This window comes from Terrapene carolina, unplaced genomic scaffold (genome assembly GCF_002925995.2).
Source record: "Terrapene carolina triunguis isolate 2854851 unplaced genomic scaffold, T_m_triunguis-2.0 Scaffold714, whole genome shotgun sequence".
Classification (NCBI taxonomy): Eukaryota; Metazoa; Chordata; order Testudines; family Emydidae; genus Terrapene; species Terrapene triunguis.
In genome coordinates, this window is record NW_020665065.1 from 16,686,135 (window position 1) to 16,713,717 (window position 27,583).

A 27,583-nucleotide genomic window follows, 5' to 3' on the forward strand; every position below is an offset into this window, starting at 1 on the left:
TGGAGTCCGGGCCTCTAGGTGCTACTCTAATCCATTCTTCTTCCTATGTCCTTCCGCCACAATCCGAGGGTTTTCCAGCACTGGGCACGTTGATATGGCCCAGGCTGGAGCCCTGGCAAGATCTCCCTTGGTCCACGTTTCCTCCAGGAGCAGGCAGACGAACAGATGTTCTGTGGTTTGCGTTTCACCGTCTGCGAACCCAGCTGAGCACCTGCCCCTACTCTAAGCCAGTGACACGTAATGTGGATTTTCAGAAAAGACCTTTTGAAATACACCCGTCACTCTTCCCGTGTCTCCATTCAGTGGCTGGGCTGGGGTGGATCGGGTGAACTGTGTGGTGTTCTCACTCCCCACCCCCGCTCTTGGTTTGTAATGCATTGCCAGGTCAGGTCTTGGCTGTGTTCTTGGAAGACTGGGGAAGTCCCTTTCTGAACTCCGAAGGGGTGGGGATATTGACTCGCCAACAGCAGGACGACGACCATTTTAGCAGATGTCGTTTGGCCAGACTTGCTGGGCGTGGGTGAGGCAGGGGAGCCAGACCAGAGCAGGTTACGGTTAATGGCCGGCAGGCTGCAGTATCTGCCATGGGCAAGGGCTGTAGCATCCCCTAGCTCAGACCGGGCCACGCCCGTCAGTAGGTTGCGGGAGCTTGTTTGAGCTCCTCAGGATGTGGAGCCCTGTGCGCCCCACCAGCAGGTGAAGACCCAAGGGCTGTGACATGCTCTGTCCACCAGCTTTCCCAGCAATGCCGGTAACACCCTAATCTCCCTGTCTTTCAAAAGCTGCCATGTACTGAGTCTGAGACGTTCTTTGTATACGGATTGCATCAGCCACCGTGCCCTAAAGGCCCCCTGCTTTTTCTCTCTTTCCAGGTGTTGAATCCCTTCTACATCTTCCAGGTTTTCAGCATCATTTTGTGGCTCTGTGACGCCTACTACTATTACGCTGCCTGCATATTCGTCATCTCTGCAATATCCATAGGGCTGTCACTCTACGAGACTAGAAAGGTGGGTGTCCGGCCTCTTGGGAGGGGAGGGACACAGGGCTGCGTTCTGCTGTCCACTCCGCATTGCAGGGTGACTCCGGAGATGCTGAGTGACTCCAGCTCTGCCCCCGTGGAACAGAAGAACGGCCAGACTGGGTCGGACCAATGGTCCATCTAGCCCGGCAGCCTGTCTTCTGACAGCGGCCAGTGCCAGGTGCTTCGGAGGGAATGAACAGGACGGGCAATCGAGTGATCCGTTGTTCGCTCCCAGCTCCTGGCAATCAGAGGCCAGGAACACCCAGAGCATAGGGCTGTGTTCCTGACCACCGTGGCTAAAAAACACTGGGAACAGTGGCTCGGGGACTAAGAGCTCTAGAGAAGTATTCCTTCCATTTGTCCCCATTCTTCCTGCAGGCTGGCAGTCTGCAGCATGTGCGCTGTTCACAAGGGCGTGGTTTGTTTGCATTCCTTGTGCAGGGGCGAGCCTTTTTCCAATAGCCTTTTCCTAGCCAGGAGGGACGGTGACGGGTGGGATGGGCCGTCAGTTATCAGCGTGCAGCCAAATCGAGCTCTCACGTTTTCAGCCACAGCACAAGTGCATTTAAAGCGCGTGACGGCCTATTGCATCCCCTGGCTCTTGTCCCAGCCGCACTGCCTGGAAATAACCAGGCCTAGCAATCCAAGGGTGCTTCTGGGGTTTGTATCCTCCTGGGCGCAGTCATCTCTGCTCTGTACTGGAGGTCCTTGTGCCTTTATTGCATAAAAGAGAAAGGGGGTGTTGGGGGGGGGAGGGTGAAAAAGGAAGAGGAGAGATGAAGGAACGAGACAAAGATGGTACAGAATAGAGTCAAATCTGGTGGATTCTCCAGCAGTGAAGTCTGGAAATCAGCACGGGGGGCTTACTAAAAGATTCGCTCTAGCATAAGCAGAAGTTATGGGCTTGGTGCAGGCATCACGGGCCGGTGGAGGACTAGACTGTCCCTCCTGGCCTTAACATCTATGAATCCTGGGGGGGAGGGGGGGGGTTTTCCGTCATGTGGTGCCATTTCCATTCTGGACTAGCCCCCGTGAAGTGCTGGTATCAAGCCCTCCCTGCCCTGCTAGCGGATAGCTCTGTTTGATTCCTTGCAGCAAAGCGTGACGCTGCAGAGCATGGTGAAGATGGCCATCGGCGTGAGAGTCCACCGAGCCGCTGGAGGTGAGCAGCAACAGTAGGTTGTAATTCTCCACTGCCGCCTGAAAGGCAAGGCAGACGCCACGCGCTTTTGCACCATCAGCGCCTAGGTAAATGGGCCTTTGTTGGCAGAGCTACGAGGGGGAAGATCACGCCGTGCCTGTGGTGCCATTGTCCTCGCTCTGAGCAGCCGGGTCAGTTGAGATGTCAGGGGTTGAGGGTAGCCTGGACTGGACGCTTCACAAGGGTATTTTTGCAATTGTCAATCAACAAAAAGGCGGCTGGCTACGCTCTTAGGCCCCGATCCTGGAAATGCTACCGGGCATGTATGCTTGCTCCTATGAGCGCTTCCAGTGGGAACGGTTGGAGTATTAAGATCCTTGCTCATAAGCTGAAATTCACCCATGCACGAGGTCCATGTGCCACTCCAGTCTCCCTGAAGCCTTTCAAATAGGATTCAAGTGACGCGCCAGCCTTGTGCTGGCTGCACGGCTGTGAACTTGACCCCGTCGGGCCTTGCACTCCCCCTGAACTGTTGACTTAGTGAAATCTCGCGTGTAAACTGCCAGGCTTGGTGAGGGTTAAGGCATTGTGAAAAAGTGCCATGTGTAAAGACGTTGTTCGATAGAACACACCATTTGCTCCCCTGTGATTGTGGAGGCAGTGTGGTCTGGTGGCTAGAGTACAGGACTGGGAGTCAGGAGACCTGGGTTCTATTCCCAGCTCTGCCACTCACCTGCTGGGTTTGTGCCTCAGTTTCCCCACCTGTAAAATGGGGATGGTGATACTTTGTAAAGCACTTTGATTATAGAGCTTCAGCATTCCAATGAAAACAGCATTTGGCATTTTAACTTTTCCTTCCGACGGCACCAAGGCTGTGAACATTTAAGCGGGCTCCACCCACCTGAGCAGCTCCATTCATGTGAAGAAAGCCCATGCCCAGGTCTGTGGGCTCAGAGCGTGTATGTTTGCAGTGCACATGGAAACGCCCTTGGCAAGGAGAAGGGGAACATATGAGTTTATCTTCATTGCCCAAAAGGAAGCGAACGGCAGAAAGTAACACCGTATAACTAGGGAAAGGAAAATCCAATTTTTGAAATGCTTTTCATTCTAGCAAGCTAGGTGCTGTTGTGAGGCACTAGGGATGGTTATTTTTATTTAGTATCTAGCGCTTTTCCATCAATAGATCTCAAAGTGCTTTACAAAGGAGGCCAGGATTATTATTCCCATTTCACAGATGGGGAAACTGAGGATGGGGCAGTGCAGTGAGTTGCCCAAGGTCACCCAGCAAGCTAGAGACAAAGCCAGGTTTAGAAGCCAGGTCTCCTGAGTCCCAGGACAGCACTCTAGCTGCTAAGCCAGACTGCATTAGGCTTTGTAAAACCTCTAACACAACATCTGAACTTGGAACTGAGGCAGGTCGTTGCTGTCCCTTTCTAACATGAAACATGTCCCTACTGTTTAAGAAGTGTCGCGTATGTGTTCTCTTGTAAATCAGCCCAGTTGAGCAGCTTAACCATGCTCCATTAAGCAGAATTTCTGACGACTGCCTCTCCGCTGAGCTCCAGTAAGCCACTTTATTAGTTAAAATTAAATTTTCTCAGCAGATAAAAGGCTGGCTTCTTTTTTTCCCCCTTTTCTAAGCAGCTGTTTGCCTGGGGTCTAGCACCCTGTGATCACAAGATTAAAGTTAAAAGGTTAAAAATTACATGAGACTTGATTCTCTCCAGCCCCTGCTGACTTGTCTTTTTGTATCTAATCTTTGAAAGGTTCTCTCTCACACTGGCGGGGATTTAGTTTTGCTATCTACCCAACGCGGGATGGCGTCGCCTGCTGTGTGCGCCTATCAAGGCGATGCTAACGTTATATAAAATAATTGAGCAGCCCCTCGGCGCACAGATATTAAATGCACCACAGCACATCCTTTTAAGCCTTTAAAGTGGTAATTACGAACCAGTTAGCTCCAATTTCAGCCTTGATCCTAGGCAGAGCGATCCGCGTAAGTTCTTTAGTGGGGATTTGGACTTTAATGCGTTAATGATTAAATGGAGGCTGATCCATTGCTTTAAAGCAGTGGTTCTCAACCTGGGGGTACGCAGAGATCTTCCAGGGGGCACGTGAACTCATCTAGATATTTGCCTAGTTTTACAACAGGCTACATGAAAAGCACAAGTGAAGTCAGTGCAAATTAAAATTTCATACAGACAATGACTTGTTTATACTGCTATATATACTATACACTGAAATGCAAGTTCAATATTTATACCAGTTGATTTATTTTATAATTATATGGTAAAAATGAGAAAGTCGGCAATTGTTCAGTATTATGTCTGATTTTGTCAGCAAGTTGTTTTTAAGTGAGGTGAAACTTGGGGGGACACAAGACAAATGGGACTCCTGCCAGGGGTACAGTCGTCTGGAAAGGTTGAGAGTCACTGCTTTAAAGTACCGCAGGGAAAAGTTGGAGGACCGAATCTAGAAGGGCTTATCCCCACGGTGTATGCCTGCAGTGGTATTGCCATGTTGTCTGTCAGTGAGCAGAGGAGGAAGGTACAAGACACACCCACCCACATACACCCAAAGTGTATGTTGCTGCGGCAATATTTGCTCATGATCCATGGCCTATGTTGCGTTCCCTGGCTCCCAGTCCAAGGCCCTGGGTTCTGTTCCCTGCTCTGCTGCTGACCTGCTGCGTGATCTTGGGGGAGCCCCTTCCCTGGGCTTTGGGGTCCCCCCTCTGTTAAACGGGGGCAGTGCTATTTAACTCCTTTAGAAGCCGCTGCGAGATCGGCCGGTACCAAGCACCACGTGCCTGCTTGTTACAGTGGGAGGAATCTGAGTGCGCTGTGGCTTGCCTGCCTTTGCAGAGGAGGCGGTGGTGAGCTCTCTGGACCTGGTGCCGGGTGACTGCATCAGTCTCCCCTCCGACGGGTTCGTCGTCCCCTGCGACGCCGCGCTGCTGACCGGCGAGTGCATGGTCAACGAGAGCATGCTGACAGGTGAACAGGGGCGGGAGCGGGAGAGCGGTACGTTGTGGGAGGCAGAGATCGCTGCTTACCCAGGCCTGACTGTCCCCCTCCTGCCATTAGCCGTGCACACGCTGCTGGCGGGGGAGAGGAATCGGAGCTGAGCTGTCTGCCTGACCCTGTGTTCCCTGACGCCAGCAGGCCGGGCTGTGAGCTTCACGGCTCAGATAATAGCAGTGAAGCCGCAGCAGCGCAGGCTAGCCACTGGAGTGTATACCCGGGGCCTGGGCGGGCTTGTCCAGCCCATGCTGCCATGGCTTCCCTGCTGTTATTGGAGCCAGCTAGTTCAGGCAAGTCTACACGTGCTACGCTCACACCTCTGAGTGCGGTGTGGACGTACCCGAAGCCTCTTTTGGGATGAGAGGGGGGAGCTCTTTAGTGACCCCTTCTGGCCATCCATTGGAACTGCAGGGACTGGCTCCACAAGGAGACTTGGTCCCGTGGTTAGGGCACAAGCCTGGGAGTGGGGGGATCTGTGTTCAATTCCTTGCTCTGCTACTGACTTCCTGCATGACCTTGAGCAAGTCACTTAGGGCCAGAAGTTTACAGGTATTTAGGCACATGAAGATGCAGGTAGGCACCTAGTTGGCCTCGGTGCCCAGCTCCCATTGATTTCAGTGCTTGATTTCAATGGGCATTTGACACCCAGGTAGTCTGGAAGATCCCACTAGGCACCTGTCTGCATCTTTCGGCACTTAAACATCGGTGTCTCAGCTCCCTGAGTGTCTGTGCAATGAGGAGAACTGCCCTGCCCTGCCGCACAGGGGCACTGGGAGGATAAATCTACTTGTAAAAGATTGTGAGTTGCTCGGATACTCCAGTAATGGACCCCAGATCAGAACACACAGCCCTCTGTGGCTGGAAGGGTGGATCCATCCAGCAAGGCGGCTTTTGAAGCATGCGTTGGGGAAACTAAGAGCATGGATGGTGGATCCTGAAGGATTCCCTGTCTGCCCCACTCCTACGCGGAGAGAACTCAAACACTGGCTGAATATGAAGGCATGTTTGTACGAATCTGTCTGCCCATAACCTCACTCACCTGCTGATTTTCTCCTGTAGGGGAGAGCGTCCCAGTGATGAAGACGCCTTTACCCAGCGGACCCCAAGCTGCCAACATGATCTATTCCCCCGAGGAGCACAAACGGCACACGCTGTTCTGCGGGACTCAGGTCCTCCAAGCCAAATCCTACGTGGGCAAGGAGGTCCTGGCTGTGGTGACACGCACAGGTAGCTGCATCTGGAAGCAAACCCAGAGCCCCCGGTCCTTAGTTCCCAAGGCCAAGACTATAACAGGGTTCAAAAAAGAACTAGATACGTTCCTGGAGGACAGGTCCATCAATGGCTATTAGCCAAGATGGGCAGGGATGGTGTCCCTAGCCTCTGTTTGTCAGAAGTTAGGAGTGGATGACAGGGGACGTATCACTTGATGATTACCTGTTCTGTTCATTTCCTCTGAAGTACCTGGCATTGGCCACTGTCAGAAAACAGGATACAGGAGTAGATGGACCATTGGTCTGACCCAGTATGGCCGTTCTTATGTTCAAGTATCATTCCCCCCTGCATGTGCCACATGGGGCTGGTTCTGTTTTATCCTGGCCAGATAAGAATTCTCCTTCCATCCAGATACACCTGTACTAGCAACTTCGCTGTTGCTTCAGCTCTGGTCCATTTAACAGAATGTTCTTAGAAGCCAAATTAAAGTGTATTGTCTCCTTGACTAGCCTGGCACCATGGCAGAGCCGTTCTCCTGCGGAAACCTGTAACGTTCCTAGGCTGCTGGCTACTTCTCCTTCTCTGTAGTTAGCCTGTTACCCCCTAGCGTTCTCTGCCGTGCCCTCCTTGGGGCCCTGCTGCTCTGCGGGGAGAGCCGTGTGGAGTGTAACGTGGTCACTGACCCTGCTCTCTCATGGCTCAGAGCACCCACCCAGCAGTGTGTTCCCAACGTGTTTCACTGCCCCGCAGGATGAGTGCAACCGGCGAACGCTGAGCTCTGCAGAAAGGGGAAGGAAAACCTTCCCTCCTTTCTTTCAGGGCCAGTGGAATACCAGCTAACCTGGACGGACAGATAGACACGCACGCACGCAGCCCATGTGCACAGGCGCTTAGGGGATCCCATTCGCACCGCGATTACGGCCTGTCCGTGTCGCTGCAGCCAGGCTCCTGAGCAAGGGATGAGAGATGCTACATCTCCACAATCAGGAGCTCTGAGGTGATCCTGTTGGGTGTGGACACACGCCCTGCTTTTGAATTCCGTGTTCCAGCTGGGTTGGAAGCGCCTCCGCTCTGAGATGAGCGGTTACGTCAAAGGGAATCGCAGGACGGCTTCTCCAGTTCTCCCCCAAAGCTACGGCTTTTAATGGCCACAATTCACCGTGTGAGTTTCCAAGTCCCGTAAGCATCTCTTTTCCTTTCGTCCCCTCCCCCAGGGTTCTGTACAGCCAAAGGGGACCTGATCAGCTCTATCCTCTACCCCAAGCCTGTGAGCTTCAGGTTCTACAGGGATGCGGTGAAGTTTGTCCTCTTCCTCGCAGTTCTGGGTACGTCTGAAAGCGGGCGGCATTACAAGCAGCAGTCGTCTGGGGCTGAGTGTCTTATGAACTGACGAATCCCCTTTACAGCCGTCCCTTCTCTCTCTTGCAGCTCTTATCGGCACCACGTACAGCATTGTGATTTTGATTAGAAACCAGGTGAGCTGACAGTGATGGGAAAATCTCTCTTTCTCTCCTCCCAGCCCTCTCCCTTCTGCGCCCCTCCTTTGATTTGGATCCAGGGCTTAGATCAGGAACGGTCCAGACAAGTTTGGTTCTGTTAAAGACGTTGGCATGGGAGCAAACCTAGGCATTGCTGTGCCGCCAGTTTTCTCTAATGGCCAGCACTGCAGACTCCACCTGGGATCTGCTCTGGGTTCCTTCTGGCTCTCTCCTCCCTACTAGTAACAAACATCCTGCAGCTGCGTTGGCTGCCACAGAATAAACCCCCCAGTTCAACTCTCCTGGGCCCTGCAGGCTCAAGGCAGACACAGCTTGTCTTTGCTGAGGAAGGAAGCAGAGACAAGATGTTAAATTTAGAGAGAGCAGGGGGGAGACCTGCAGAAACGCCTGGGTGCAAATCATCAGGTATTTGATCATCTCATCGCACCTGCAGTCGGTATGCTTGTGAAAATGCCGGGGCAAATCATGCTCCCCCCAAAAGGGAGCTGGGGCTTCTGAAAACCTGGATCACATTCTAAGTTGTTTTCCCTTTCTGCGCTGTCTGGGGTTGCCGGGGGCATGGCGAGCTTGTGTGCGTCTCCGATAGGGAAAGATCTGGGAAATCCCAGGTGCTCTCAAACCCAGGCGAAGGCTGCCGGTGAAGAGCCGGCTTAGCTTTATTAAACACCAGCTGTGCAGGGTGTTGTGGGCGTTTGTGCTCCATGGTCCAGCTCCCGGCGCTGCTCAGATGACCTGCGGATCCGGATGCTGCACGGTGGGTTCATGTGTCCTCCGCCCCGGAGAGCCTACACCCAATTGAAGCTGAGCTCTCGTGTTCTCTCTCTCTCCTCCCCCACCCCGCCGTTCCTGGCTGTCGCACGTGGACAGGTTCCTCTCCGGCAAATCATCATCCGTGCGCTGGATCTCATCACGGTCATCGTGCCCCCGGCTCTCCCTGCTGCGATGACCGTGGGCACCATCTATGCCCAGAACAGGCTGAAGCGGCATGGCATCTTCTGCATCAGCCCTCCCCGGATTAACCTGTGCGGGAAAATCCGCCTGGTCTGCTTTGATAAGGTGAGTCCTCGGGCTCCTGCACCGGGGCATCCGCGGGTGCAGCTGGCTTGACAGCCTGCCAGCTGGTGGGCTGAACAAGTTGTCTTCTCCCCCTCGCTGCAGACCGGGACCCTCACAGAGGAAGGCCTGGATGTCTGGGGCGTCGTTCCCGTGGAGAATAACTGCTTCCTGCCCATCGTCCACGAGCCCCGCTGCTTGGCCGACGGCCCCTTGCTGTACTCGCTGGCCACCTGCCACAGTGTCTCTCTGCTGAGGGAGCAGCCCATAGGAGACCCCATGGACCTCAAGATGGTGGAATCCACCGGCTGGGTAAGAGGGAGAGGAGTCAGGCGGGGAGCCAAAAGGCTTTGGACTGATTTTTGTGGGTGCAGGGGGAAGTTTGGAAGCTTCCAGGGGAGTGTGTGTTGGCTTCCGTCTTTGGGTGGTTTGCGGAAGGGGTGAGATAGCGGCTGGCCTTCTGTATCCCTCCGAGCTCTAGGGCCCTCTCCCCACCCGCTTCCTTCCTCTTTCCACCCCACCCGACTTCACAGGCTCTGCATCGCAGCCTTCATCCCTCTAGCCAAAAGAGACCAGAAGCTCCACCTTGGGGAGCCCATTCGTGCTGCAGAGAGGGTGCTGTCGAGGTAGTGACTGAAAGGGAGAGCCGCTCCTTGACTCTACTGGGGAATGTTCAAGAGACCAGATAACTGAGCTCAGCCAGATCTGTTGTTTAAAGACAAAGCAATACGGTACAGGGAAGAGAGAGAGCTCCTTCCCAGGAAGCGAATTCTCGCGGTGTGTTCAGTTCAGCTGACACAGGAGATGTGCTGCCCTTAAACTTGCCACCATAGCGTGGCTGTTTACAAGTTACACAGCGCTGGTCAAGCCCCTTCACGTTTAACTAACCAGCTGGTGCCAGCTTTGTCTTTGGTGCCTGCCCAGCTCTTGTTTTGAATTGGAGCTAGAAGATACTCCTTAAAGCAGTCATATAATCAGAATATCAGGGTTGGAAGGGACCACAGGAGGTATCTAGTCCAACCCCCTGCTCAAAGCAGGACCAATTCCCAACTACATCATCCCAGCCAGGGCTTTGTCAAGCCTGACTTCAAAAACCTCTAAGGAGGGAGATTCCACCACCTCCCTAGGTAACCCATTCTAGTGCTTCACCACCCTCTTAGTGAAAAAGTTTTTCCTAATATCCAACCTAGACCTCCCCCACTGCAACTTGAGACCATTACTCCTTGTTCTGTCATCTGCTACCACTGAGAACAGTCTAGATCCATCCTCTTTGGAACCCCCTTTCAGGTAGTTGAAAGCAGTTATCAAATCCCCCCTCATTCTTCTCTTCTGCAGACTAAATCCCAGTTCCCTCAGCCTCTCCTCATAAGTCATGTGCTCCAGCCCCCTAATCATTTTTGTTGCCCTCCGCTGGACTCTTTCCAATTTTCCACATCCTTCTTGTAGTGTGGGGCCCAAAACTGGACACAGTACTCCAGATGAGGCCTCACCGATGTTGTTCCTACATCTTACATGATTCCTTGTACTGCGTTGTTCCTTTCTTCCAGATATTACATTTTGGTGCATGACACTCTTCCGTGTAACTCTTGACCGTTTCTGTATTTGCCTATACCAAGTGCTAAGCTATACGTGACCCAGGGCATCGTGGGATGTACGCCTTAGCATAAGTGAGCAAGAATAAGCATAATACAACTTAACATGATTATCCAACACATATATCTCATGTTAATACATTGCAAATAGTACCTAGTAATGTGACGTTTGTATAACCCGTCTGCGTTGGCTAACAGTCCCTCACTTGGCAGTGTAATAATGATATCAGGGTTACACCGTAGCCAAATTACTATGAGGCAAAGATAAGAGCTTTCATGGCAGATTTATACTGTTTTAGCAAACTGCCTAAGCAGCAATATTAGTACAGTTAAAACGAATACACCTTGTAATAGACGCAAAACCTTCAACACAACTTCTGCCCAAGTGCGGAGAAGTACACCTCTACCTCGATAGAACGCTGTCCTCAGGAGCCAAAAAATCTTACCGTGTTATAGGTGAAACCGCGTTATATCGAACTTGCTTTGATCCGCCGGAGTGCGCAGCCCCGCCCCCCCGGAGCACTGCTTTACCGCGTTATATCCGAATTTGTGTTATATCGGGTCGTGTTATATTGGGGTAGAGGTGTATTCCCTCCAGATCACTAGAGGGATAAGGTTTGGGCTGCTTTAAGAATGCCACTGCTAATCTGAAACAAGTATCTTTTTGTTCGAATAAGGTTTTAAAATGTAGTTAGGGGATCCATATATACACTAAAAACTGGCACACATATATTTTGAACTTCATCCTAGTGCTGGGACTTGCTTTGAATTGTGTATTTATTCTGAAAAACTGAGATAGGCATTAGTATTGGATGACACCGTACCGACCTACACGGGGAGTAAAACAGACGTTCGGAGTAGTGCCAGCACAAGTGATAAATTTCTTATAATTAGTCACTATACAGTGCTGCCTATTCATATGATAGGTTACCCTTATTGCTGGCGATTGCCTCTTAGCCGCTACTGTCTCATGCCATGTGAAGCTTGCTAGCTTTGTTTCTCATTATACTGATCCAGGCCTGCAGGGACACACACTGACGATGCAATGTCCAAAAAAATATTACACATGTATTGAAATCCCTTAACAGAAAAACAGTGATTTCCGCTCCCCTCCCCCCCCGATTTGCATTGTAACGAGTAGCTGAGGTAGATCCATTTGTTCCTTTTTTTTTTTGTAACCTACTGAATGCACAGTAGCCAACTTATCAAATGTTTCAGTGTCAGTATCTAGTATTTGTAACAATACCATAAAAGAAATATACATAGAACCAGACACTGAGCAATATGGGTTTAGGATGCATTAGGACACGGTGTAACTGACCCCAAAGTACAAATTGTGCTAAAGAGAATTTGTTTGCACAATATAGTGCATTGCCAGTTTACAGTAGTTCTACACAGAGAGCAATACCACCTCACTAATTGCTTATCATTAATAAGTAGGGTCCTACCCAATTCACGGCCATGAAAAACACATCATAGACCGTGAAATCTGTCCTTTTGTGTGCTTTTACCCTGTACTATATCAATTTCACAGGGGAGACCAGCCTTTCTTAAACTGGGGGTCCTGACTCAAAAGGGAGTTGCAGGGAGGTCGCAAGGTTATTTTAGGGGAGGTTGTGGTATTGCCACCCTTACTTTTGTGCTGCCTTCAGAGCTGGGTGGCGGAGAGTGGCAGCTGCTGACTGAGGACCCAGCTCTACAGGCAGCAGCGCAGAAGTCAGGGTGGCAATACCATACCGTGCCATCCTTCCTTCTGTGCTGCTGCTGGCGGCGGCTCTGCCTTCAGAGCTGGGCTCCCGGCCAACAGCCACCGCTGCTCTCCAGCTACCCAGCTCTGAAGGCAGCGCCGCCACCTGCAGCGGCACAGAAGTAAGGGTAGCAGTACCACGACCTCCCCCACTTCTCTACAATAACCTTGTGACCCCCCCCCTCCCCCACCCACACACACACACAACTCCTTTTTGGGTCAGGACCCCTACAATTACAACACCGTGACATTTCAGATTTCAGTAGCCAAAATCATGAAATTTATGATTTTTTAAAAAATCCTGTGGCCATGAAATTGATCAAAATGGACTGTGAATTTTAGGCAGATTAGGCAGTTTTTCCTTTGGAGTGTTATGGTCGTTAATGCATAACTCCCATTAGCAGCTCTTTTTATTTTTTTTTTTAACCTACACAATTTTTCCTTATTAGCTTATTATGTTTTGTGACTAATTCATACATTTGTTCTTGTTTGGTTAAACAGTTTAGCAATGTTATGCGTATTCTATACCACATACCCTTTTTTTAGTAGCTAGGTCCTCCGTGTCACAAACGATCAGTTTAGAGACCGTTTCAGCTGCCTGATGTTCAAAATAGTTAGTGACTTTTTTTATTTTCTATAGCAGCCCTGTTCCAAATAGACATTTTAGATCCAAATAATCCTGAAATACAATCCATACTTCCGTCTAACTTTTGGAGTCTTCTATTCGAAAGATACCAGACTGTAGAACAGTCTTTTGCCCAACTATTGAGTCTTGTGCATGATCTTGATAAGATGCTATTATACTAATTAACAAAGACATAGACAACAATGATACATTTGCTTTTATACAAATTTAGCTATATTCTAATGAGAGAGAATCCAAACCACAGGTGTATGCATAAACTCACTGTGCTTAATAATGTACAGTTTAAATAACACTTAGACCTGCCCGGACTAGTGGTCTCTCTAATGGTTCTATAGTCGATTGCTTACCCAGTCATCCATAAATGATAGGCTGAAGTGTAGTTGGCCAATCTGTAATTTATAAAGCACTTTCTTTTCTATTTCTTCTGATGCCTGGGGGTTTCTTCGATGTTCACTGGTATATTCCTATCTCTGGTTTGTAGGATGCACTTTTCAACAGCTTAAGTTGGCTAACGTGATACATTTCTCCACATTTCTTTTGTTTCCAGTAACCCAAATTTATACACAGATGAGCTCAGTTTATTTCCCATGTAATAGGGACCAAGTCATTTATAACACAAGTTATGCTTCGGTACAGCATATGACAGAAGCATGACCTGGTTTTTTTATTCTTTTTTTTTATTATTCCTTTGTTATATATAATTTATTTGTACTTCCTTAACATGGGCATTACTAGTTTTCCGTAATCAATATAGTACTTGACAGCTAAGTCTGATGCTCACAATCTTCTGTGAGAAGATGTACAGAAGCTCCCCGATTTACGCAAGCGTTCTGTTCCGGAACGCCTTACGTAAGTCGAATTTTGCGTAAGTCGGGAACGGGTCTCCGACAATTACGCAAAAAAAAGCTTACGGAACTTTTTCCATAAGTCCGGATTTCCGTAAGTCAGGTTTACGTAACCCGGGGAGCGCCAGTATTGCTCTTCCTCCTGCCGCAAGCACTCTGTTTTAAGAAGAGAGTTAGCAATAGACTTTTTACCCAAGCTTTTGAGAGTTAATTTGGTGGTTGTAGCAATTAAACTTTAGGTAAATATTTGAAAGCACAAACTTTAATAACCCACACTTCTGTTAACATAGCACAAAAGAAAATAGTGTAAAAACTAAAGCCAAAAGAAGTTTAAATGCAGATTTATTCAAACACGTTGAGGGTAATCAACTTTTATGACATTTGCTGATGCTTGAGAGAGACCGACAGAAACCTGTTGCAATTTATTTGATTCGCTGTCATGTTTTGCAGTATAACCAGACATAATGTATATTGTTATATTTAAAAAAAATAGCTATAACTATATTTTAATACTAATAAAGGCACAAACAAGTTTATGATGATAACTTGTCTATCAGGGATGGTCTAGACAGTATTTAGTCCTGCCATGAGTGCAGGGGATTGGACTCGATGACCTCTCGATGTCCCTTCCAGTCCTAGAATCTATGAATCTATGAATAAAGCCTTTAAAAAGTAATGGTTTTAGTAATATTTTTGCATCAATATTGCGGTTCTCCCCTTCAGGTTTCTTTTATTTATTTTTTTTCTTGAACAAAAAGGTTTTGATTAATAATAAAAAAAGAAATCTTTGTTTGCAATTGAATTATTTGGTGGGGCAGAAATATTTGTACACACGTCAACCACTGTGGCCTTTTTGAGCTTTGCAAAAAAATTGAATTGGTATTCTGAGAAGATGGTTATAACCCAACCACCATGTTAAAATAGTGCGGCACCACTAATATATATTTGATAATGAGTGCAAAATTAATTTTTTTTTTCTTGCAACAAACAAAGTAAAAACAAAGTCATATGGCGCACACACTATGCATAACATATAGGACAAACTTACGATTAAAGACGAGTGGTACCAAAATTGTATTTATACCTATACAAGATAAGTCATTAAGAACTTAATGTTATTAAGGCAATGCATTTTCGAAAACAAACATTCAAAGCATTGACATGTAATGTGGCAGGTTATTTGTTTTGTTACCTTTTTATTTAAAACTTGTAATAAGAATTGATAAAAATCCCGATGAAGTTATTTGCTTACTTCCTTGTATTAGTTTGTTTAACTTAAGGCATTTTACGTTACTTTTAGCTTAAGAATACTACTGTATAGAAATAAGAAAAACCCCCTGTATCATATATTAGTGGCTAGGATTAGAAGAAGAATTAGCATTTTTGTTTCTTGGCAACCATATCTTCAAGAAAGTTAGGAGTTCCTTTAGTTGTTGCATTCCTGAAGGGTTAAAACCATTAGTCTTACAGGACTTATTTAAAGTGAAGTTTTTATTTGAAGTATTTTGATGATTTCTTTGCTGATATTTTTCAGTTCCCCCATCTCTTTGTGCAATGGGCGTTTTTCCTTAATAATTATAACCCTTAAAACATAGAGGGAGGACAGAAGTGGAGGAAGCAGTATAGGAAGGGAGGGAAACATAAGCCAGTGGAGATTAATTAACTTTGTGAGGGCATTTTAAAGTACAGGCCACAGCAGCGAGTGTAGCAAACGGAGCCGTGTGAGTCGTACAAGAGAAGAAAAGAAAGAGGGAGGGTTTGGACAGAGAGAGGGTATAAAGGAAAAACTTGAGCCAAATGTAAAAACGTTAGCGAAAGAAGGTTATGCTGTTAGCTCTGTAGCCAATGACTTCACTTTATCATTCATTTATTGTGTGATGTTAGGATTAACTAACATGTCATGTCATATATATAATCATTGTATGCAAAATAGATTTAAATTGTAGGATTATAGAAGTATAAGACTGATCAGTAGTTAGAAGGGAGAAGTATGCATTAGGTATCTAAGTAAGGAGGGCCAAAATGCAAGGCCTACAGGCTTAGTCCTGTAAAATGCCAGCTTAGCCATACTAAGCCATAGGCTTAAGAAATGTTTGACATAAGTAAGTGACCAAAGAATGACCTGATGCCACAAGATTATGGGAAAAGATGTGCCAATGCGTGGTACTGCAAAAAATTAACAGTAAGAGTCATTTTTTGCTTAAAAGATACCCAGGGTTGACATGGCCAATTCAGTCTGGGTGGATTAATAACAAGAATTTTTGTTATAAATTGGGGACTCATCAGTTGGAAGTAACAGAGGAGGAGAAGGACCTTGGAGTATTGGTTGATCACAGGATGACTATGAGCCGCCAATGTGATATGGCCGTTAAAAAAGCTAATGCGGTCTTGGGATGCATCAGGCGAGGTATTTCCAGTAAAGATAAGAAGGTGTTAGTACCGTTATACAAGGCACTGGTGAGATCTCATCTGGAATACTGTGTGCAGTTCTGGTCTCCCATGTTTAAGAAGGATGAATTCAGACTGGAACAGGTACAGAGAAGGGCTACTAGGATGATCTGAGGAATGGAAAACCTGTCTCATTAAAGGAGACTCAAAGAGCTTGGCTTGTTTAGCCGAACCAAAACAAGGCTGAGGGGAGATATGATTGCTCTCTATAAATATATCAGAGGGATAAATATCAGGGAGGGAGAGGAATTATTTAAGCTCAGTACCAATGTGGACACAAGAACAAATGGATATAAACTGGACATTAGGAAGTTTAGACTTGAAATTAGACAAAGGTTTCTAACCATTAGAGGAGTGAAGTTCTGGAACAGCCTTCCAAGGGGAGCAGTGGGGGCAAAAGACATATCTGGCTTCAAGACTAAGCTTGATAAGTTTATGGAGGGGATGGTATGATGGGATAGCCTAAATTTTGGCAATTAATTCATCTTTGATTATTAGCGGTAAATATGCCCACTGGCTTGTGATGGGATGTTAGATGGGTTGGGATCTGAGTTACTACAGAGAATTCTTTCCTGGGTGCTGGCTGGTGTGTCTTGCCCCAGGGTTTAGCTGATCGCCATATTTGGGGTCGGGAAGGAATTTTCCTCCAGGGCAGATTGGCAGAGGCCCGGGGGGTTTTCGCCTTCCTCTGCAGCGTGGGGCACGGGTCACTTGCTGGAGGATTCTCTGCACCTTGAGGTCTTTAAACCACGATTTGAGGACTTCAGTAACTCAGACATAGGTTAGGGGTTTGTTACAGGAGTGGGTGGGTGAGATTCTGTAGCCTGCGTTGTACAGGAGGTCAGACTAGATGATCATAATGGTCCCGTCTGACCTTAAAGTCTATGAGTCTATGGTCCACTCCAAATAATTGATAAGGAGGTGTCAATACCAAGAGAGGGAAAGTTGCTTTTGTAGTGAGCCAGCCACTCCCAGTCCTTATTCAAGCCCAAATTAATGGTGTTAAATTTGCAAATGAATTGTAGTTCTGCAGTTTCTCTTTGAAGTCTGTTTTTGAAGTTTTTTTGTTGAAGGGTGGCTACTTTTAAATCTGTTATTGAATGTCCAGGGAGATTGACGTGTTCTCCTACTGGCTTTTGTATGTTACCATTCCTGAGGTCTGATTTGTGTCCATTTATTCTTTTACGTAGGGTGCACCATGTGTGTAAATGCTAATGAGGTGTAGTTAGACTCACGTTATAAAAAGAGGGTGCCTAGATTGGGTAAAATGAGTTCCCTACGGGAAACCTCCAACAGGAACCCTCCCTCTACTGAGGCTCAACGGGCAAGGCAGTCATCAGAGTTTGAGTATCATTAAGGTTGTGAGTACTCGTGCCTTGGCCTTTATAGGATTTCTATATGCTTGGGGAATTATAAACTTAATTGTAACTTTAGTCTGTTTTATCAATTTTATAAGACCTGGTACTTGTGAATGTCAGTGTGTTGGTCACTATCCTTGATCTTTGTGTTCCTAGAGACTCTAAAACTGAAGCAGGTAGCAGAGGTGACTTTCGCTCTTCTGAGCTGGAAACTGTAGTGACCCACGGTGGTGTCATACCATATTACTACATTCCCTTTAAATCAAATAAAAAGTTACAGCTTGGAGAAGGGAGTGGGATCTGGTGGGTTAGAGCAGGGGGGCTGGGAGCCAGGACTCCTGGGTTTTATTCCCCCTCTGGGAGGAGAGTAAGCACGGCTACTGTCCCTGCACAACCTGAATTTGTTCCCCAAGTCCCTGTTGCTTGTGTCTGCACTCCTAATGCTCTTTTCTGCTGCGGTGAACTGTTTCTGGGCCAGTTAATACATGTTTTAAGGCTTTTTAACCTGTCTTTGCCATCCTAACTTCTGTCCCTCCTGTTGGCTGTACCTTACCTGACAATCTCCTGGTCTTCCCTTCATTTCTTAAAAACTATAAGCAAGGTACAACTGCAGTACAGTGGCTGATATTGTCCGTTTGCTGTTTTAATTTCCAACTTTGATCTTGTTCTAGCTTTAACCCTCCTTTTAGTCCTTTGACTTGTTTCCTTATTTGTTTAACTTTCATTTCACAGAAGGAATCCCGGGTTGTGACCCGCGTGGGTGAACCAGCCCAATAATTAGTTACATGTTTTCTTACAAAAGATTTGAGAGCTCTTTTATGATGATTTTCGTCCATCATTACTGCTAATTCTTGGGTTTTGGCATTTTGTTGTTTTAACGGTTGCTGTATCTGGGCATTCAGCCCAGAAAAAGAGTCCCTTGTAATTAGTCTTTATACATTCTTAAAGTATGGCTTTATGCCCAGAAAAATAGTTTGCTTTTATTAGTTTAACTGGTTATTTAAGGTGTTTTGCCAATGTAACACTTATTATAAACTCCCCTTCCCTCCCAACCAGGCTAGCCTGCTGCACGTGTAGTTAGGACCGCTAGCCCCCAAAATCCAACCACTATGAGATTACTATCCTGAATCCAAATGGCCCATTGCCCCATGCCAAATTGACTTAGCTAATGGCTCCTGCCTGGCTTGCCGGCTACACCTTTCAGTGAATAGTTAACTGTCAAGGCTGCTTCCCCACTCTGAACTTTAGGGTACAAATGTGGGGGCCGGCATGAAACTTCTAAGCTTAACTACCAGCTTAGATCTGGTCCGCTGCCACCACTCCCAAAGTGCTAATTCCCTTCCCTGGGTAGCCTTGAGAGACTCTTCACCAATTCCCTGGTGAATACAGATCCAACCCCCTTGGATCTTAAAACAAGGAGAAATTAACCATCCCCCCTCCTTTCTCCCACCAACTCCTGGTGGATCAAGATCCAACCCCCTTGAATCTAAAAACAAGGAAAAATCAATCAGGTTCTTAAAAAAAAGGCTTTTAATTAAAGAAAAAGGTAAAAATCATCTCTGTAAAATCAGGATGGGAAATAACTTTACAGGGTAATCCAACTTAAAGAGGCCAGAGGACCCCCCTCTAGCCTTAGGTTCAAAGTTACAGCAAACAGAGGTAAACACCCTAGCAAAAAGTACATTTACAAGTTGAGAAAACAAAGATGAAACTAACACGCCTTGCCTGGCTGTTTACTTACAAGTTTGAAATATGAGAGACTTGTTCAGAAAGATGTGGAGAGCCTGGATTGATGTCTGGTCCCTCTTAGTCCCAAGAGCGAACTCCTCCAAACAAAGAGCACAAACAAAAACCTTCCCCCCACCAAGATTTGAAAGTATCATGTCCCCTTATTGGTCCTTTGGGTCAGGTGTCCACCAGGTTACCTGAGCTTCTTAACCCTTTACAGGTAAAAGGATTTTGGAGTCTCTGGCCAGGAGGGATTTTATAGTATTGTACACAGGAGGGCTGTTACCCTTCCCTTTATAGTTATGACACCAACTAATTGGCTACGCTTGTGGTTCAGTATTAATAACGTCCAAGAGACCCAATAAATCTGGCTGGACTTGGTTATTGTCTAAAGACAAAGTAATATGGTATAGGAAAGAAAGAGTTAATACATCACCAGTCCTTCCCAGGAAGTGAATTCTTGCAGTGTGTTCAGTTCACCTTACGCAGAAGACGTGCTTCCCAAATGTCCCCTTAAACTAGCCATCGTTTATAGCATGGCTGTTTACACAACGCTGTTCACGTCACTTAAACTTCATGTTGAACTAGCCAGCTGGTACCAGCTTTGTTTGGGGCCTCCCTGTATCTTCCCCTCTCTCATTTTGAATAATAAATGCCAGTCATTACGGGGCTTAAAGCTACTCCCTAAAGCGTTCCTACATCTTACACTATTTCCTTGCACCGCATTGTACTTTTGTTCCAGATATTGCACGTTAGTAGCTAACGCTCGTCCATCTAACTCTTGACCGTTTCTGTATTTGCCTATGCCAAGTGCTAAGCTGTACTTGTCCCGGGGCATTGTGGGGTATACGCCTTAGCACAGGTGAGCAGAAATAAGCACAATTCAATTTAATATGATTACCCAACACAGACACAATATTAATACCATGAGCATAATACCTATTAATGTGATTGTGTGTGTGTAAACTGTATGCATTGGCTAACAGAGGGCTCCCAGGGCATTTCCCCCCACCCCACTCCACACATGGTGCTTTTGCTCTCAAAGTGCAGGACTCTGGCACTCAACCCCAGGCCTCCTTTGTAGCAAAGCAAGAGGTCCCTGGATGGCCTCACTCTCCATGTTTGTTTGCTGCCCATATCACCTGTTCAGGGCACCCGCTGGCCTGAAGGAAGAGATGGAGACATTGGGGCAAAGAAGTGTGTGCCACCTGCTTAGTTTGTAGCTGGGAGCGCTTTGCCTCTCATGAATTGTCTGTGCATTGAACGGTCTGGAGGGTGTCCAGCCCACGTGACTTCACTCAGGGAGGCATGAACGTTGATCGTGGGAGTTGTAGTGTCTAGAATAGCTCCAGAACCAATAACACCGATGAAAGTCTCGTGTCTCACACAGCAACGATTTGAGCCAGGTGGTGCCCTCGGTTGGGAAAGTCGAGAAAAAGCCACTTAAATTGCAGCACTTTGTTTTTCCAACAACGCATTTGATCTACGAGAAGTGTCCTAAATATGGGGCAGAGGGCGCTGTACCAATGCTGTGCAAGTCCTGTACGTCAAGGAGGCCGTAGCAAAGCCCTGAAGAGGATTATTCATATGCATTGGGTCCAGTAACAACACACAGACTGGTAGGTTAAAAAATCTAGTTATTTAGGCTACAGTTTAGGGAAAGCTTCCCAAGATTCACGGGGCCCCATTCGTGAGAGGTGGTCAGAGCAGTTCCTGGAAATATTCGAAGAGACGTTAGATGAGACACAGTCTGTCCCCACTTGCCTGCCTCCTGGATCACGTGTGAATGAATGAATGAATGAAACAGGCATTCCGCTGCCGGCAGGAGCTGTGCCCCGGCGACTCCTGCAGCTGGGGAGAGCTGGGTTTTTTTTCTTCTTTTTTAAACATCATATCAGTAGATCTAAAATGTCAACATGTTTTCGAGTTACTTTCTCCTCCATCCAGCACTGTCCCGACTCCTGTGTCTGTGCATTAAAGCCATGGAGGCTCTAGCTCCGTCAGCAACGCTAAGGGTATGTCTACACAGCAGTCTGGAGCCAGGTCCCAGCCCGAGGGCCGATGGATTAAAGGGGCTTGCGCTAGTGCTTGAAAAACAGCCATAGAGACGCTGCTTTGAAGTCGCAACTTGGGCTCTGAAGCCAACCCCCACCCAAGGCTTCAAGCACTAGCACAGTCCGTCGACCCTGGCTGGGAGGCTCACTCCAAAATGCTGTGTAGACGTATCCTAAGAGGCCGCATCTGAAATGCAAATCGCTGCCTTTGTGTCGAGAGCCCGGAGCTCAGCTGTTGGCTTGCAGAAAAGGGGCTGCGTCTTCTAAAGTGCCCGACTTTGTTGGTTTCAGCTCCTGGAGGAGGCCACGGGGGAGGAGGCCAAGCTGCGCGCGGTCCAGCACTTCGGGACAGAGGTCCTAGTGGTGATGAAGCCGCCCCCTCTGGAAGAACAACCCCACGGCATGGTGAGCCCCTGCTTAGCTGGTGTCCTGATGCACAGTGATGAACGTGCCGTGCTGGAGTGGGAGGGAGGGGATGTTTTATACTGTACTTCAGAGGGGAGCAGCCCTGTGCAGCTTAGTTTCCCTACCGGGCTGGCACCTGCTGCTGGGGTGACAGAGATTCCCAGGAGGGGACCATTGTGATCATCTGGTCTGACCCCTGGATAACACCGGCTGGAGAACTGCCCCAAAGCAATTCCCAGCACGTACCTCCTAGAAAAACGTCCACTTCTGATTCCAAAATAGAATCCACCATGATAAATTGTTCCAATGGTTAACCCCCTTCGCTGCCAAAAATCTACACCCCACTTGCAGTCTGAAATTGTCTCGGCTCAGCCTCCAGCCGTTGGATCGTGCCCATGCCTTTCTCTGCCACACCAAAGAGCTCACGTGGCAGAGGCACCAGAGCTGAGCCAATTCTTTTGGTTCAGAGATCTCACCGAAAAAACCAGAGGGGGGAAATCAGCTCTATTTGAACCAGACTGAATTTTTTCAACATTTTTCATCAAATTGAAAACCCGGAAACCTTTTGTTTCAGATCAACCAAAACCTCTCGGGTCGATTCAGAATGAAATGTTTCCTTTTGTTGTTTCAAGTGGATCAAAAGGTTTCAGTCAACACAAAATGAAAAAAATTTTGAGTTTTTTCATTTTGATTTGGCCATTTTGAGGACGGTTCCCCCCCCCCCCTTTTTTTTTAATTGGCCAGATATGAGTTTGAAACACTGTTCCCAAATGAAAAGTTGAAATGAAACATTTTAACTTTGAAAAATAATCATTTTTCAGTCGAAATTATTTAGTCAAATTCGACCCGAATTCGTCATTAGTTTCAGAGCCCCCCAACATGCATTTTTGACACCCCTCTCCAAAAAAAACCAAAAATCTCCCACGGCTCCCATTCCGATGTGCCATTCCTAGCACCCCGGAAGCAAGCACTGCCTCTGGTGGGTGGGTATGTGCCACCGTATGGCTGGACCCCTGCCACCCACAGCTGAAGAGCCATGTCATCGTAGCACCGCTTGGCACTGTCTGGGCATCTCACGGATTCCATTCCCTCCCCAGAAACACAAGGTGTCTGCTGGGATTCTCCGTCGGTTCCCGTTCTCCTCCTCCCTGCAGAGGATGAGCGTCCTGGTGAAGCTGCCTGGCGACGCCCCTTCAGAGGCGTACATAAAGGGGGCTCCAGAGATGGTGGCCAGTCTCTGTAAGGAAGAAACAGGTAAAAGGCAGGGACCCACATCTCAAAGCTAGGGATGTCTGACCCGCCTGCTGGGTTTGGCATTTCCCTTTGCTGGCCAAAGACGACCTAGAGAGGAGGACAATAGTGACACCTCTGTTTATGGCAGCTGGATGTTGGAGCCCATTGGTTGCTCCAGGAGATCAGCTGTTAGGACTTGGGGGGGGCGGGAGGGGCAGGTACTCACTGAACAAGGCTAAGAATCTCTGCCACCCAAATCTCTCTAGGTCGTGTACCTTTGATTGCCAGCTATTTCAACTTCCTGGCCCCTTATCTTGGGAGCAAAAGGGAGGGGATCAAACCACCATGTGGGCAGTAGATGAAACAAGTTGCCTCTTGAATTTCCAGTAGCCCTGAAAGTGCTGATCTGCACTAGATCAGCCATTGTTCCCAGACTCGTTCTGCATGTGGTCCCTACCTTGGGCGTAGTCTGCGTTTCTGATACAGCCCTTTTTTTGCAGTCCCTCTGGATTTCTCCCAGTTGTTACGACACTACACTACAGATGGTTTCCGGGTCCTGGGGCTCGCCTACAAAACGCTACCTACCGTCAAAACCTTTGAGGAAGCTCAGCAGCTGACGAGGTGCGTGAGCCTTTATGACGTTTTCCTTCCTTCTCACTTTCCTCTCCTCCTTCCGTTTCTTGTGTGACCCTGGGGGCACTTCAAGTTCCCTGCGTCAGCTAGAGCTGGCCAAAAGGTTTTGACCAACATTCTTTGCTGAGAAGAAAAAAGTTGCTTCGGCGACACTTCGCCGTTTCACAAACGTGTGTCTGTTTCACTGAATTGTCTCAGCTGGGGGAGGGGAGGGGGAAGAACCATAAATAATCATCAAAAAATTGAAATGTTTTTGGGGTTGTTTTTTATTTTATTTTATTTTTTAATCCAAGACTTCATTTTAAAATGTTCTTTGTTTATTAAACTGATCGAAACTGTTGAAAAATGGTCAGATGTTTCATTCAACCCAAAGTGATTTGTTTGTTTGTTTGGAATTGTCGGCAAACAATTCTTGGCATAGCCCTAGGGTCAGCATTGAAACAAAAATCAAGTCATGGAAGTTCTCTGGCCTGCGTTATGGGAGGTCAGGCTAGATGCTCGCAATGGTCCCTTCTGACCTGAATCTATGAATATTAGGAGATCTAAATGGCTTTTAAAGAATCAGACACTAAAGTAACTGCCAGTCTAATTCACTCCCCTAATCCTGTGCTGGCATCCGACACTTACGCCAAGTGCCCTGTTGTGTCCTGGCAGGGATGCCGTAGAGAGTGGAATGACTCTCCTTGGCTTCCTAGTGATGAGAAACGTCCTCAAGGCAGAGACGGCCCCCGTGATCCACCTGCTGAGGAACGCAAACATCCGCACCGTCATGGTGACAGGTAACCGGCAGAGCTGCTTCTGGGGTGGGGACAGGAGAGGCCGGATCTGTGGAAGGGAGCACGTGTTTAAAGCTCATTGCAACTGGAAAGGAATAAGCAGCCTTTCTAATAAGTGTGGGGTCTAGTGGTTAGAGCAGGGGACTGGGTGTCAGGAGTCCTGGGTTCTATTTTTGGCTCCGCCACTGACTCTGACTGTCCTTGGGCAAGTTGCTCTGATCCTTAGTCTATTCATCTGTAAAATGGAGCTAGCAAACAGACCCCTGTGAAGGGGACTGGGAGGCTCATGTGTTCGTAGTCCCTTATTTATTAAAGGCCCAGGGAAGATCAGCAGTGTTAAGTCTGGTTCCGGTTGCGAAACCATGAGCCAATGCAGCGCTGTTCTGAGAGGTGTGAACTCCCCCGTTCCTCTCCCCTTGCCAGGGGACAACATGCTGACCGCGATGAATGTGGCCAAGAGCTGCCGGATGGTGGAGCTGAAGGAGCGGGTGGTGTTCGTGAACGCCTCGCCGCCCAGCCACGACAAACCCGCCGCCCTCAAATTCATCCTCTCCGACGACCCCCAGGGGCAGGAGCAGCCACAGGTGCGTCCCGGACGGGACTGCAGGAAAACCCAACAGCCTTGCGTGTGAATCTCTTCCCCCCCATGCAATATTATGGGTCATGGAACAAACAGGGCCATGCAAGAGCCCTCTTCGGCCCCCATCCCCCCCAGCTGGGCTTGTGAGGCATCCAGCTGGTGCAGTGGTGAGCAGAGAGCTCGATTCCACACGTTCCATAGCACAGAGACTCCAGGGCCCTGCAGTGGGGCTCACTAACTTGCCCTCATCCTTTCCTCTTTATTATCTGCAGTGTCGTGTTGCCCCGAGGCCCCTGTCTGGCTGGGCCCCATTGTGCTGGGAACTGTACAAGTGTCCTGTATCTTGCTCCTGCAGGCGGCCGGTTCCCCACCCCCAAGAACATACTCATCCCTGAGCTGTAGCTGATCCCCTTACGCCGGAACAGGCAGGCCCAGACCGGAGCACGGCAGGTGTGGGCTGCTCCGAACTTCCGGCTGCGTTAGGCGGTGGGATCCGATCTAGCCTGCGCTTCCTCAGCCAGGGCAGGGCATCTCCAAGGAGCCGCCTCTCGGGCTCAGCGAGCTGGGGACTGGGTCGTGGATCAGGGCGCGACCCTGATTTGCGGCCGACGGGGTGGCCCAGCTTGATCAAAATCCCGCTCTTGTTTTGGTGTGGAGAGGGATGATCTCCCTGCTCCCCCCGCCGCCGATCACAGACGCTGGGGCTAGGTTAGACTGTGGGAAGAAGTGAAGTCAGCGAAGAGCTGAGCGGCTGCTGGTGTGGTTTGCTCCGCAGGGCCTGTACCAGCAGGACGGCTGTTTCCTCGAGCAGCAGCCCTGCCACTTGGCACTGAACGGGAAATCCTTTGCTGTGGTCTGTGAACACTTCCCCCACCTGCTACCCAGGGTGAGTCCTTCCCTCTCCCGCCTCCGCCATCTCATGGAAGCAGCCTGCTGGTGGTGAAGCCTGCATTGCAGCTGCTGGGCAGTGGGGATGGCAAAGGTCTCCTGCCCACCACCAGTCTGTGCTTTACGCGTCTCCTCCTTGTTTTCTGCCCATGCCTGGCAGTAGCAGAACAGAGACGCACAAGCTGCAGCGTTCCCGGGCTGCCATGAGTTTGTCTCCCTGCAGATTGTGTAAGGGGGCCGCTCCTGCCTTGTAGGATTTCAGGGCCCTGTGTCATTGCCGCTAGGAGCATGGGTGATGCGTGAACTGCCGGCTGGGGGAGCTAGCTCCTGGCCCCACCCCTTCCACCCAAGATCCCGCGGCCGCCGGAGCCCAGAGCCCCCCCCACCGCGGCCGCCAGCCTTTCCCCCCGGCTAGCGCCCCCCAGCACCAGGAGGGCGGGCGGCTCAAGCCAGGGCCACCACACGGGGAGCCGCAGAGGGGGACCTGGAGGCGGAGCATGGGCAGGGCCATACCTGGCTGCTTGGGGAGGCACAGCCTTCCCCAGCCTATGATGCCCGCCGCCCATGGCTAGGAACCTCTCCTAGGGGTTCCCACCATCACTGGTCATTTATGAGGCGTCTCCTGGAACAAACACTCCCGAGTCCCCAGGGGATCCAGCAGTGGATACTACATAGCCACATTGCTTGCCACGATCCACCACTCCAACCTAACCACTGTGGAAGCAATCCAGCGAGGAGAGTCACACCAGCGAAGAGAGTGGCCCTTCTCTCGGGCAGCAGCCACTCCCGTCGTCCCTTTGCCTGTGGTCCATTGGTCTCTACTCCGTAGCCCCGCTGGCTGTTGCTTTGCTTAAGTGCTTCGGATGCCGTGACTTACCTGACCACGAAGCCCTTTCCCTTTCAGATCCTGATTCAGGCCACGATTTTTGCTCGCATGTCACCTGAGCAGAAAACACAGCTGGTTTGCAGCTTACAAGACCTCAAGTAAGTTAGGGGGAAGAGGAGGGTGACAAGACGGTTTAAGACCTAACACTTCCTTCCAAAGCGACCTCTTGTCAATGCAAAGCAGGACGCTTCCTTTCTCATGGGCTATTGGCAGCTGTGAAATCAACTTCCGACCGACACCGCCATTGGATCCATTTCCATCGTTTCCCTCCCCCCATCCAAAAGCTGGGGGTTACCCTACTTTCATGCTGCAAAGCCTAGATCTAGCCTTTTCCCCAAATTCACAGGTGTTTGGCCCTTTTATGGAGGAGGGGGTCTGAGCTGTGACGTTCAAATCGGCGTTTTCCCCAAGGTCTGAGCTTGTGGAGAGCCTGGCTTTTGATCCACACCCATCTCTGGTTTCTGAAGGCAGTGATTTTCTAACTACAGATTGCGGGGGAGAGATAAGTCGTCAGGATTCAAGAAACCCTTAGGAAAGTCCTAGAGGACTCAGAACCCAAATGCTCAGGTGCTTTGGCTGTTTTGGAAGGGGAGATCTTGGAGGGTTTTCTGAAGCCAGAGGGAAAGAAACTTTCTCTGGCAGCACTTGGAATTATAGATTTTTCCCACACTATCACCGGGTTTAGATTTTTTTTTTCCTCCTTTGATCTGACAGACCGAGAGCTTCTAATTATATAAAACCTGTGTAAGCTACTGAAGTATCCCAGCTACAAATCAACCCATCTTCGAGGCAGACAGCACTTAGAATCATAGAAT

The 27,583-nt window shown here is 48.6% G+C and overlaps 1 protein-coding gene across 1 annotated transcript in view; it reads left to right on the forward strand.

Annotated features, from left to right (window-relative positions):
* Window positions 1–27,583, forward strand: part of ATP13A2 (ATPase cation transporting 13A2) — a 65,954-nt gene that overhangs the window by 32,206 nt on the left and 6,165 nt on the right. The window contains exons 9-23 of the mRNA XM_024206402.2: window positions 873–1,007; window positions 2,117–2,183; window positions 5,027–5,158; window positions 6,245–6,412; window positions 7,612–7,722; window positions 7,826–7,872; window positions 8,764–8,952; window positions 9,055–9,261; window positions 21,659–21,772; window positions 22,870–23,026; window positions 23,506–23,626; window positions 24,293–24,417; window positions 24,838–24,998; window positions 25,770–25,880; window positions 26,787–26,866. Coding sequence (XP_024062170.2) covers window positions 873–1,007; window positions 2,117–2,183; window positions 5,027–5,158; window positions 6,245–6,412; window positions 7,612–7,722; window positions 7,826–7,872; window positions 8,764–8,952; window positions 9,055–9,261; window positions 21,659–21,772; window positions 22,870–23,026; window positions 23,506–23,626; window positions 24,293–24,417; window positions 24,838–24,998; window positions 25,770–25,880; window positions 26,787–26,866 — 1,925 coding nt within the window. The remainder of the gene's footprint in view (window positions 1–872; window positions 1,008–2,116; window positions 2,184–5,026; window positions 5,159–6,244; window positions 6,413–7,611; window positions 7,723–7,825; window positions 7,873–8,763; window positions 8,953–9,054; window positions 9,262–21,658; window positions 21,773–22,869; window positions 23,027–23,505; window positions 23,627–24,292; window positions 24,418–24,837; window positions 24,999–25,769; window positions 25,881–26,786; window positions 26,867–27,583) is intronic.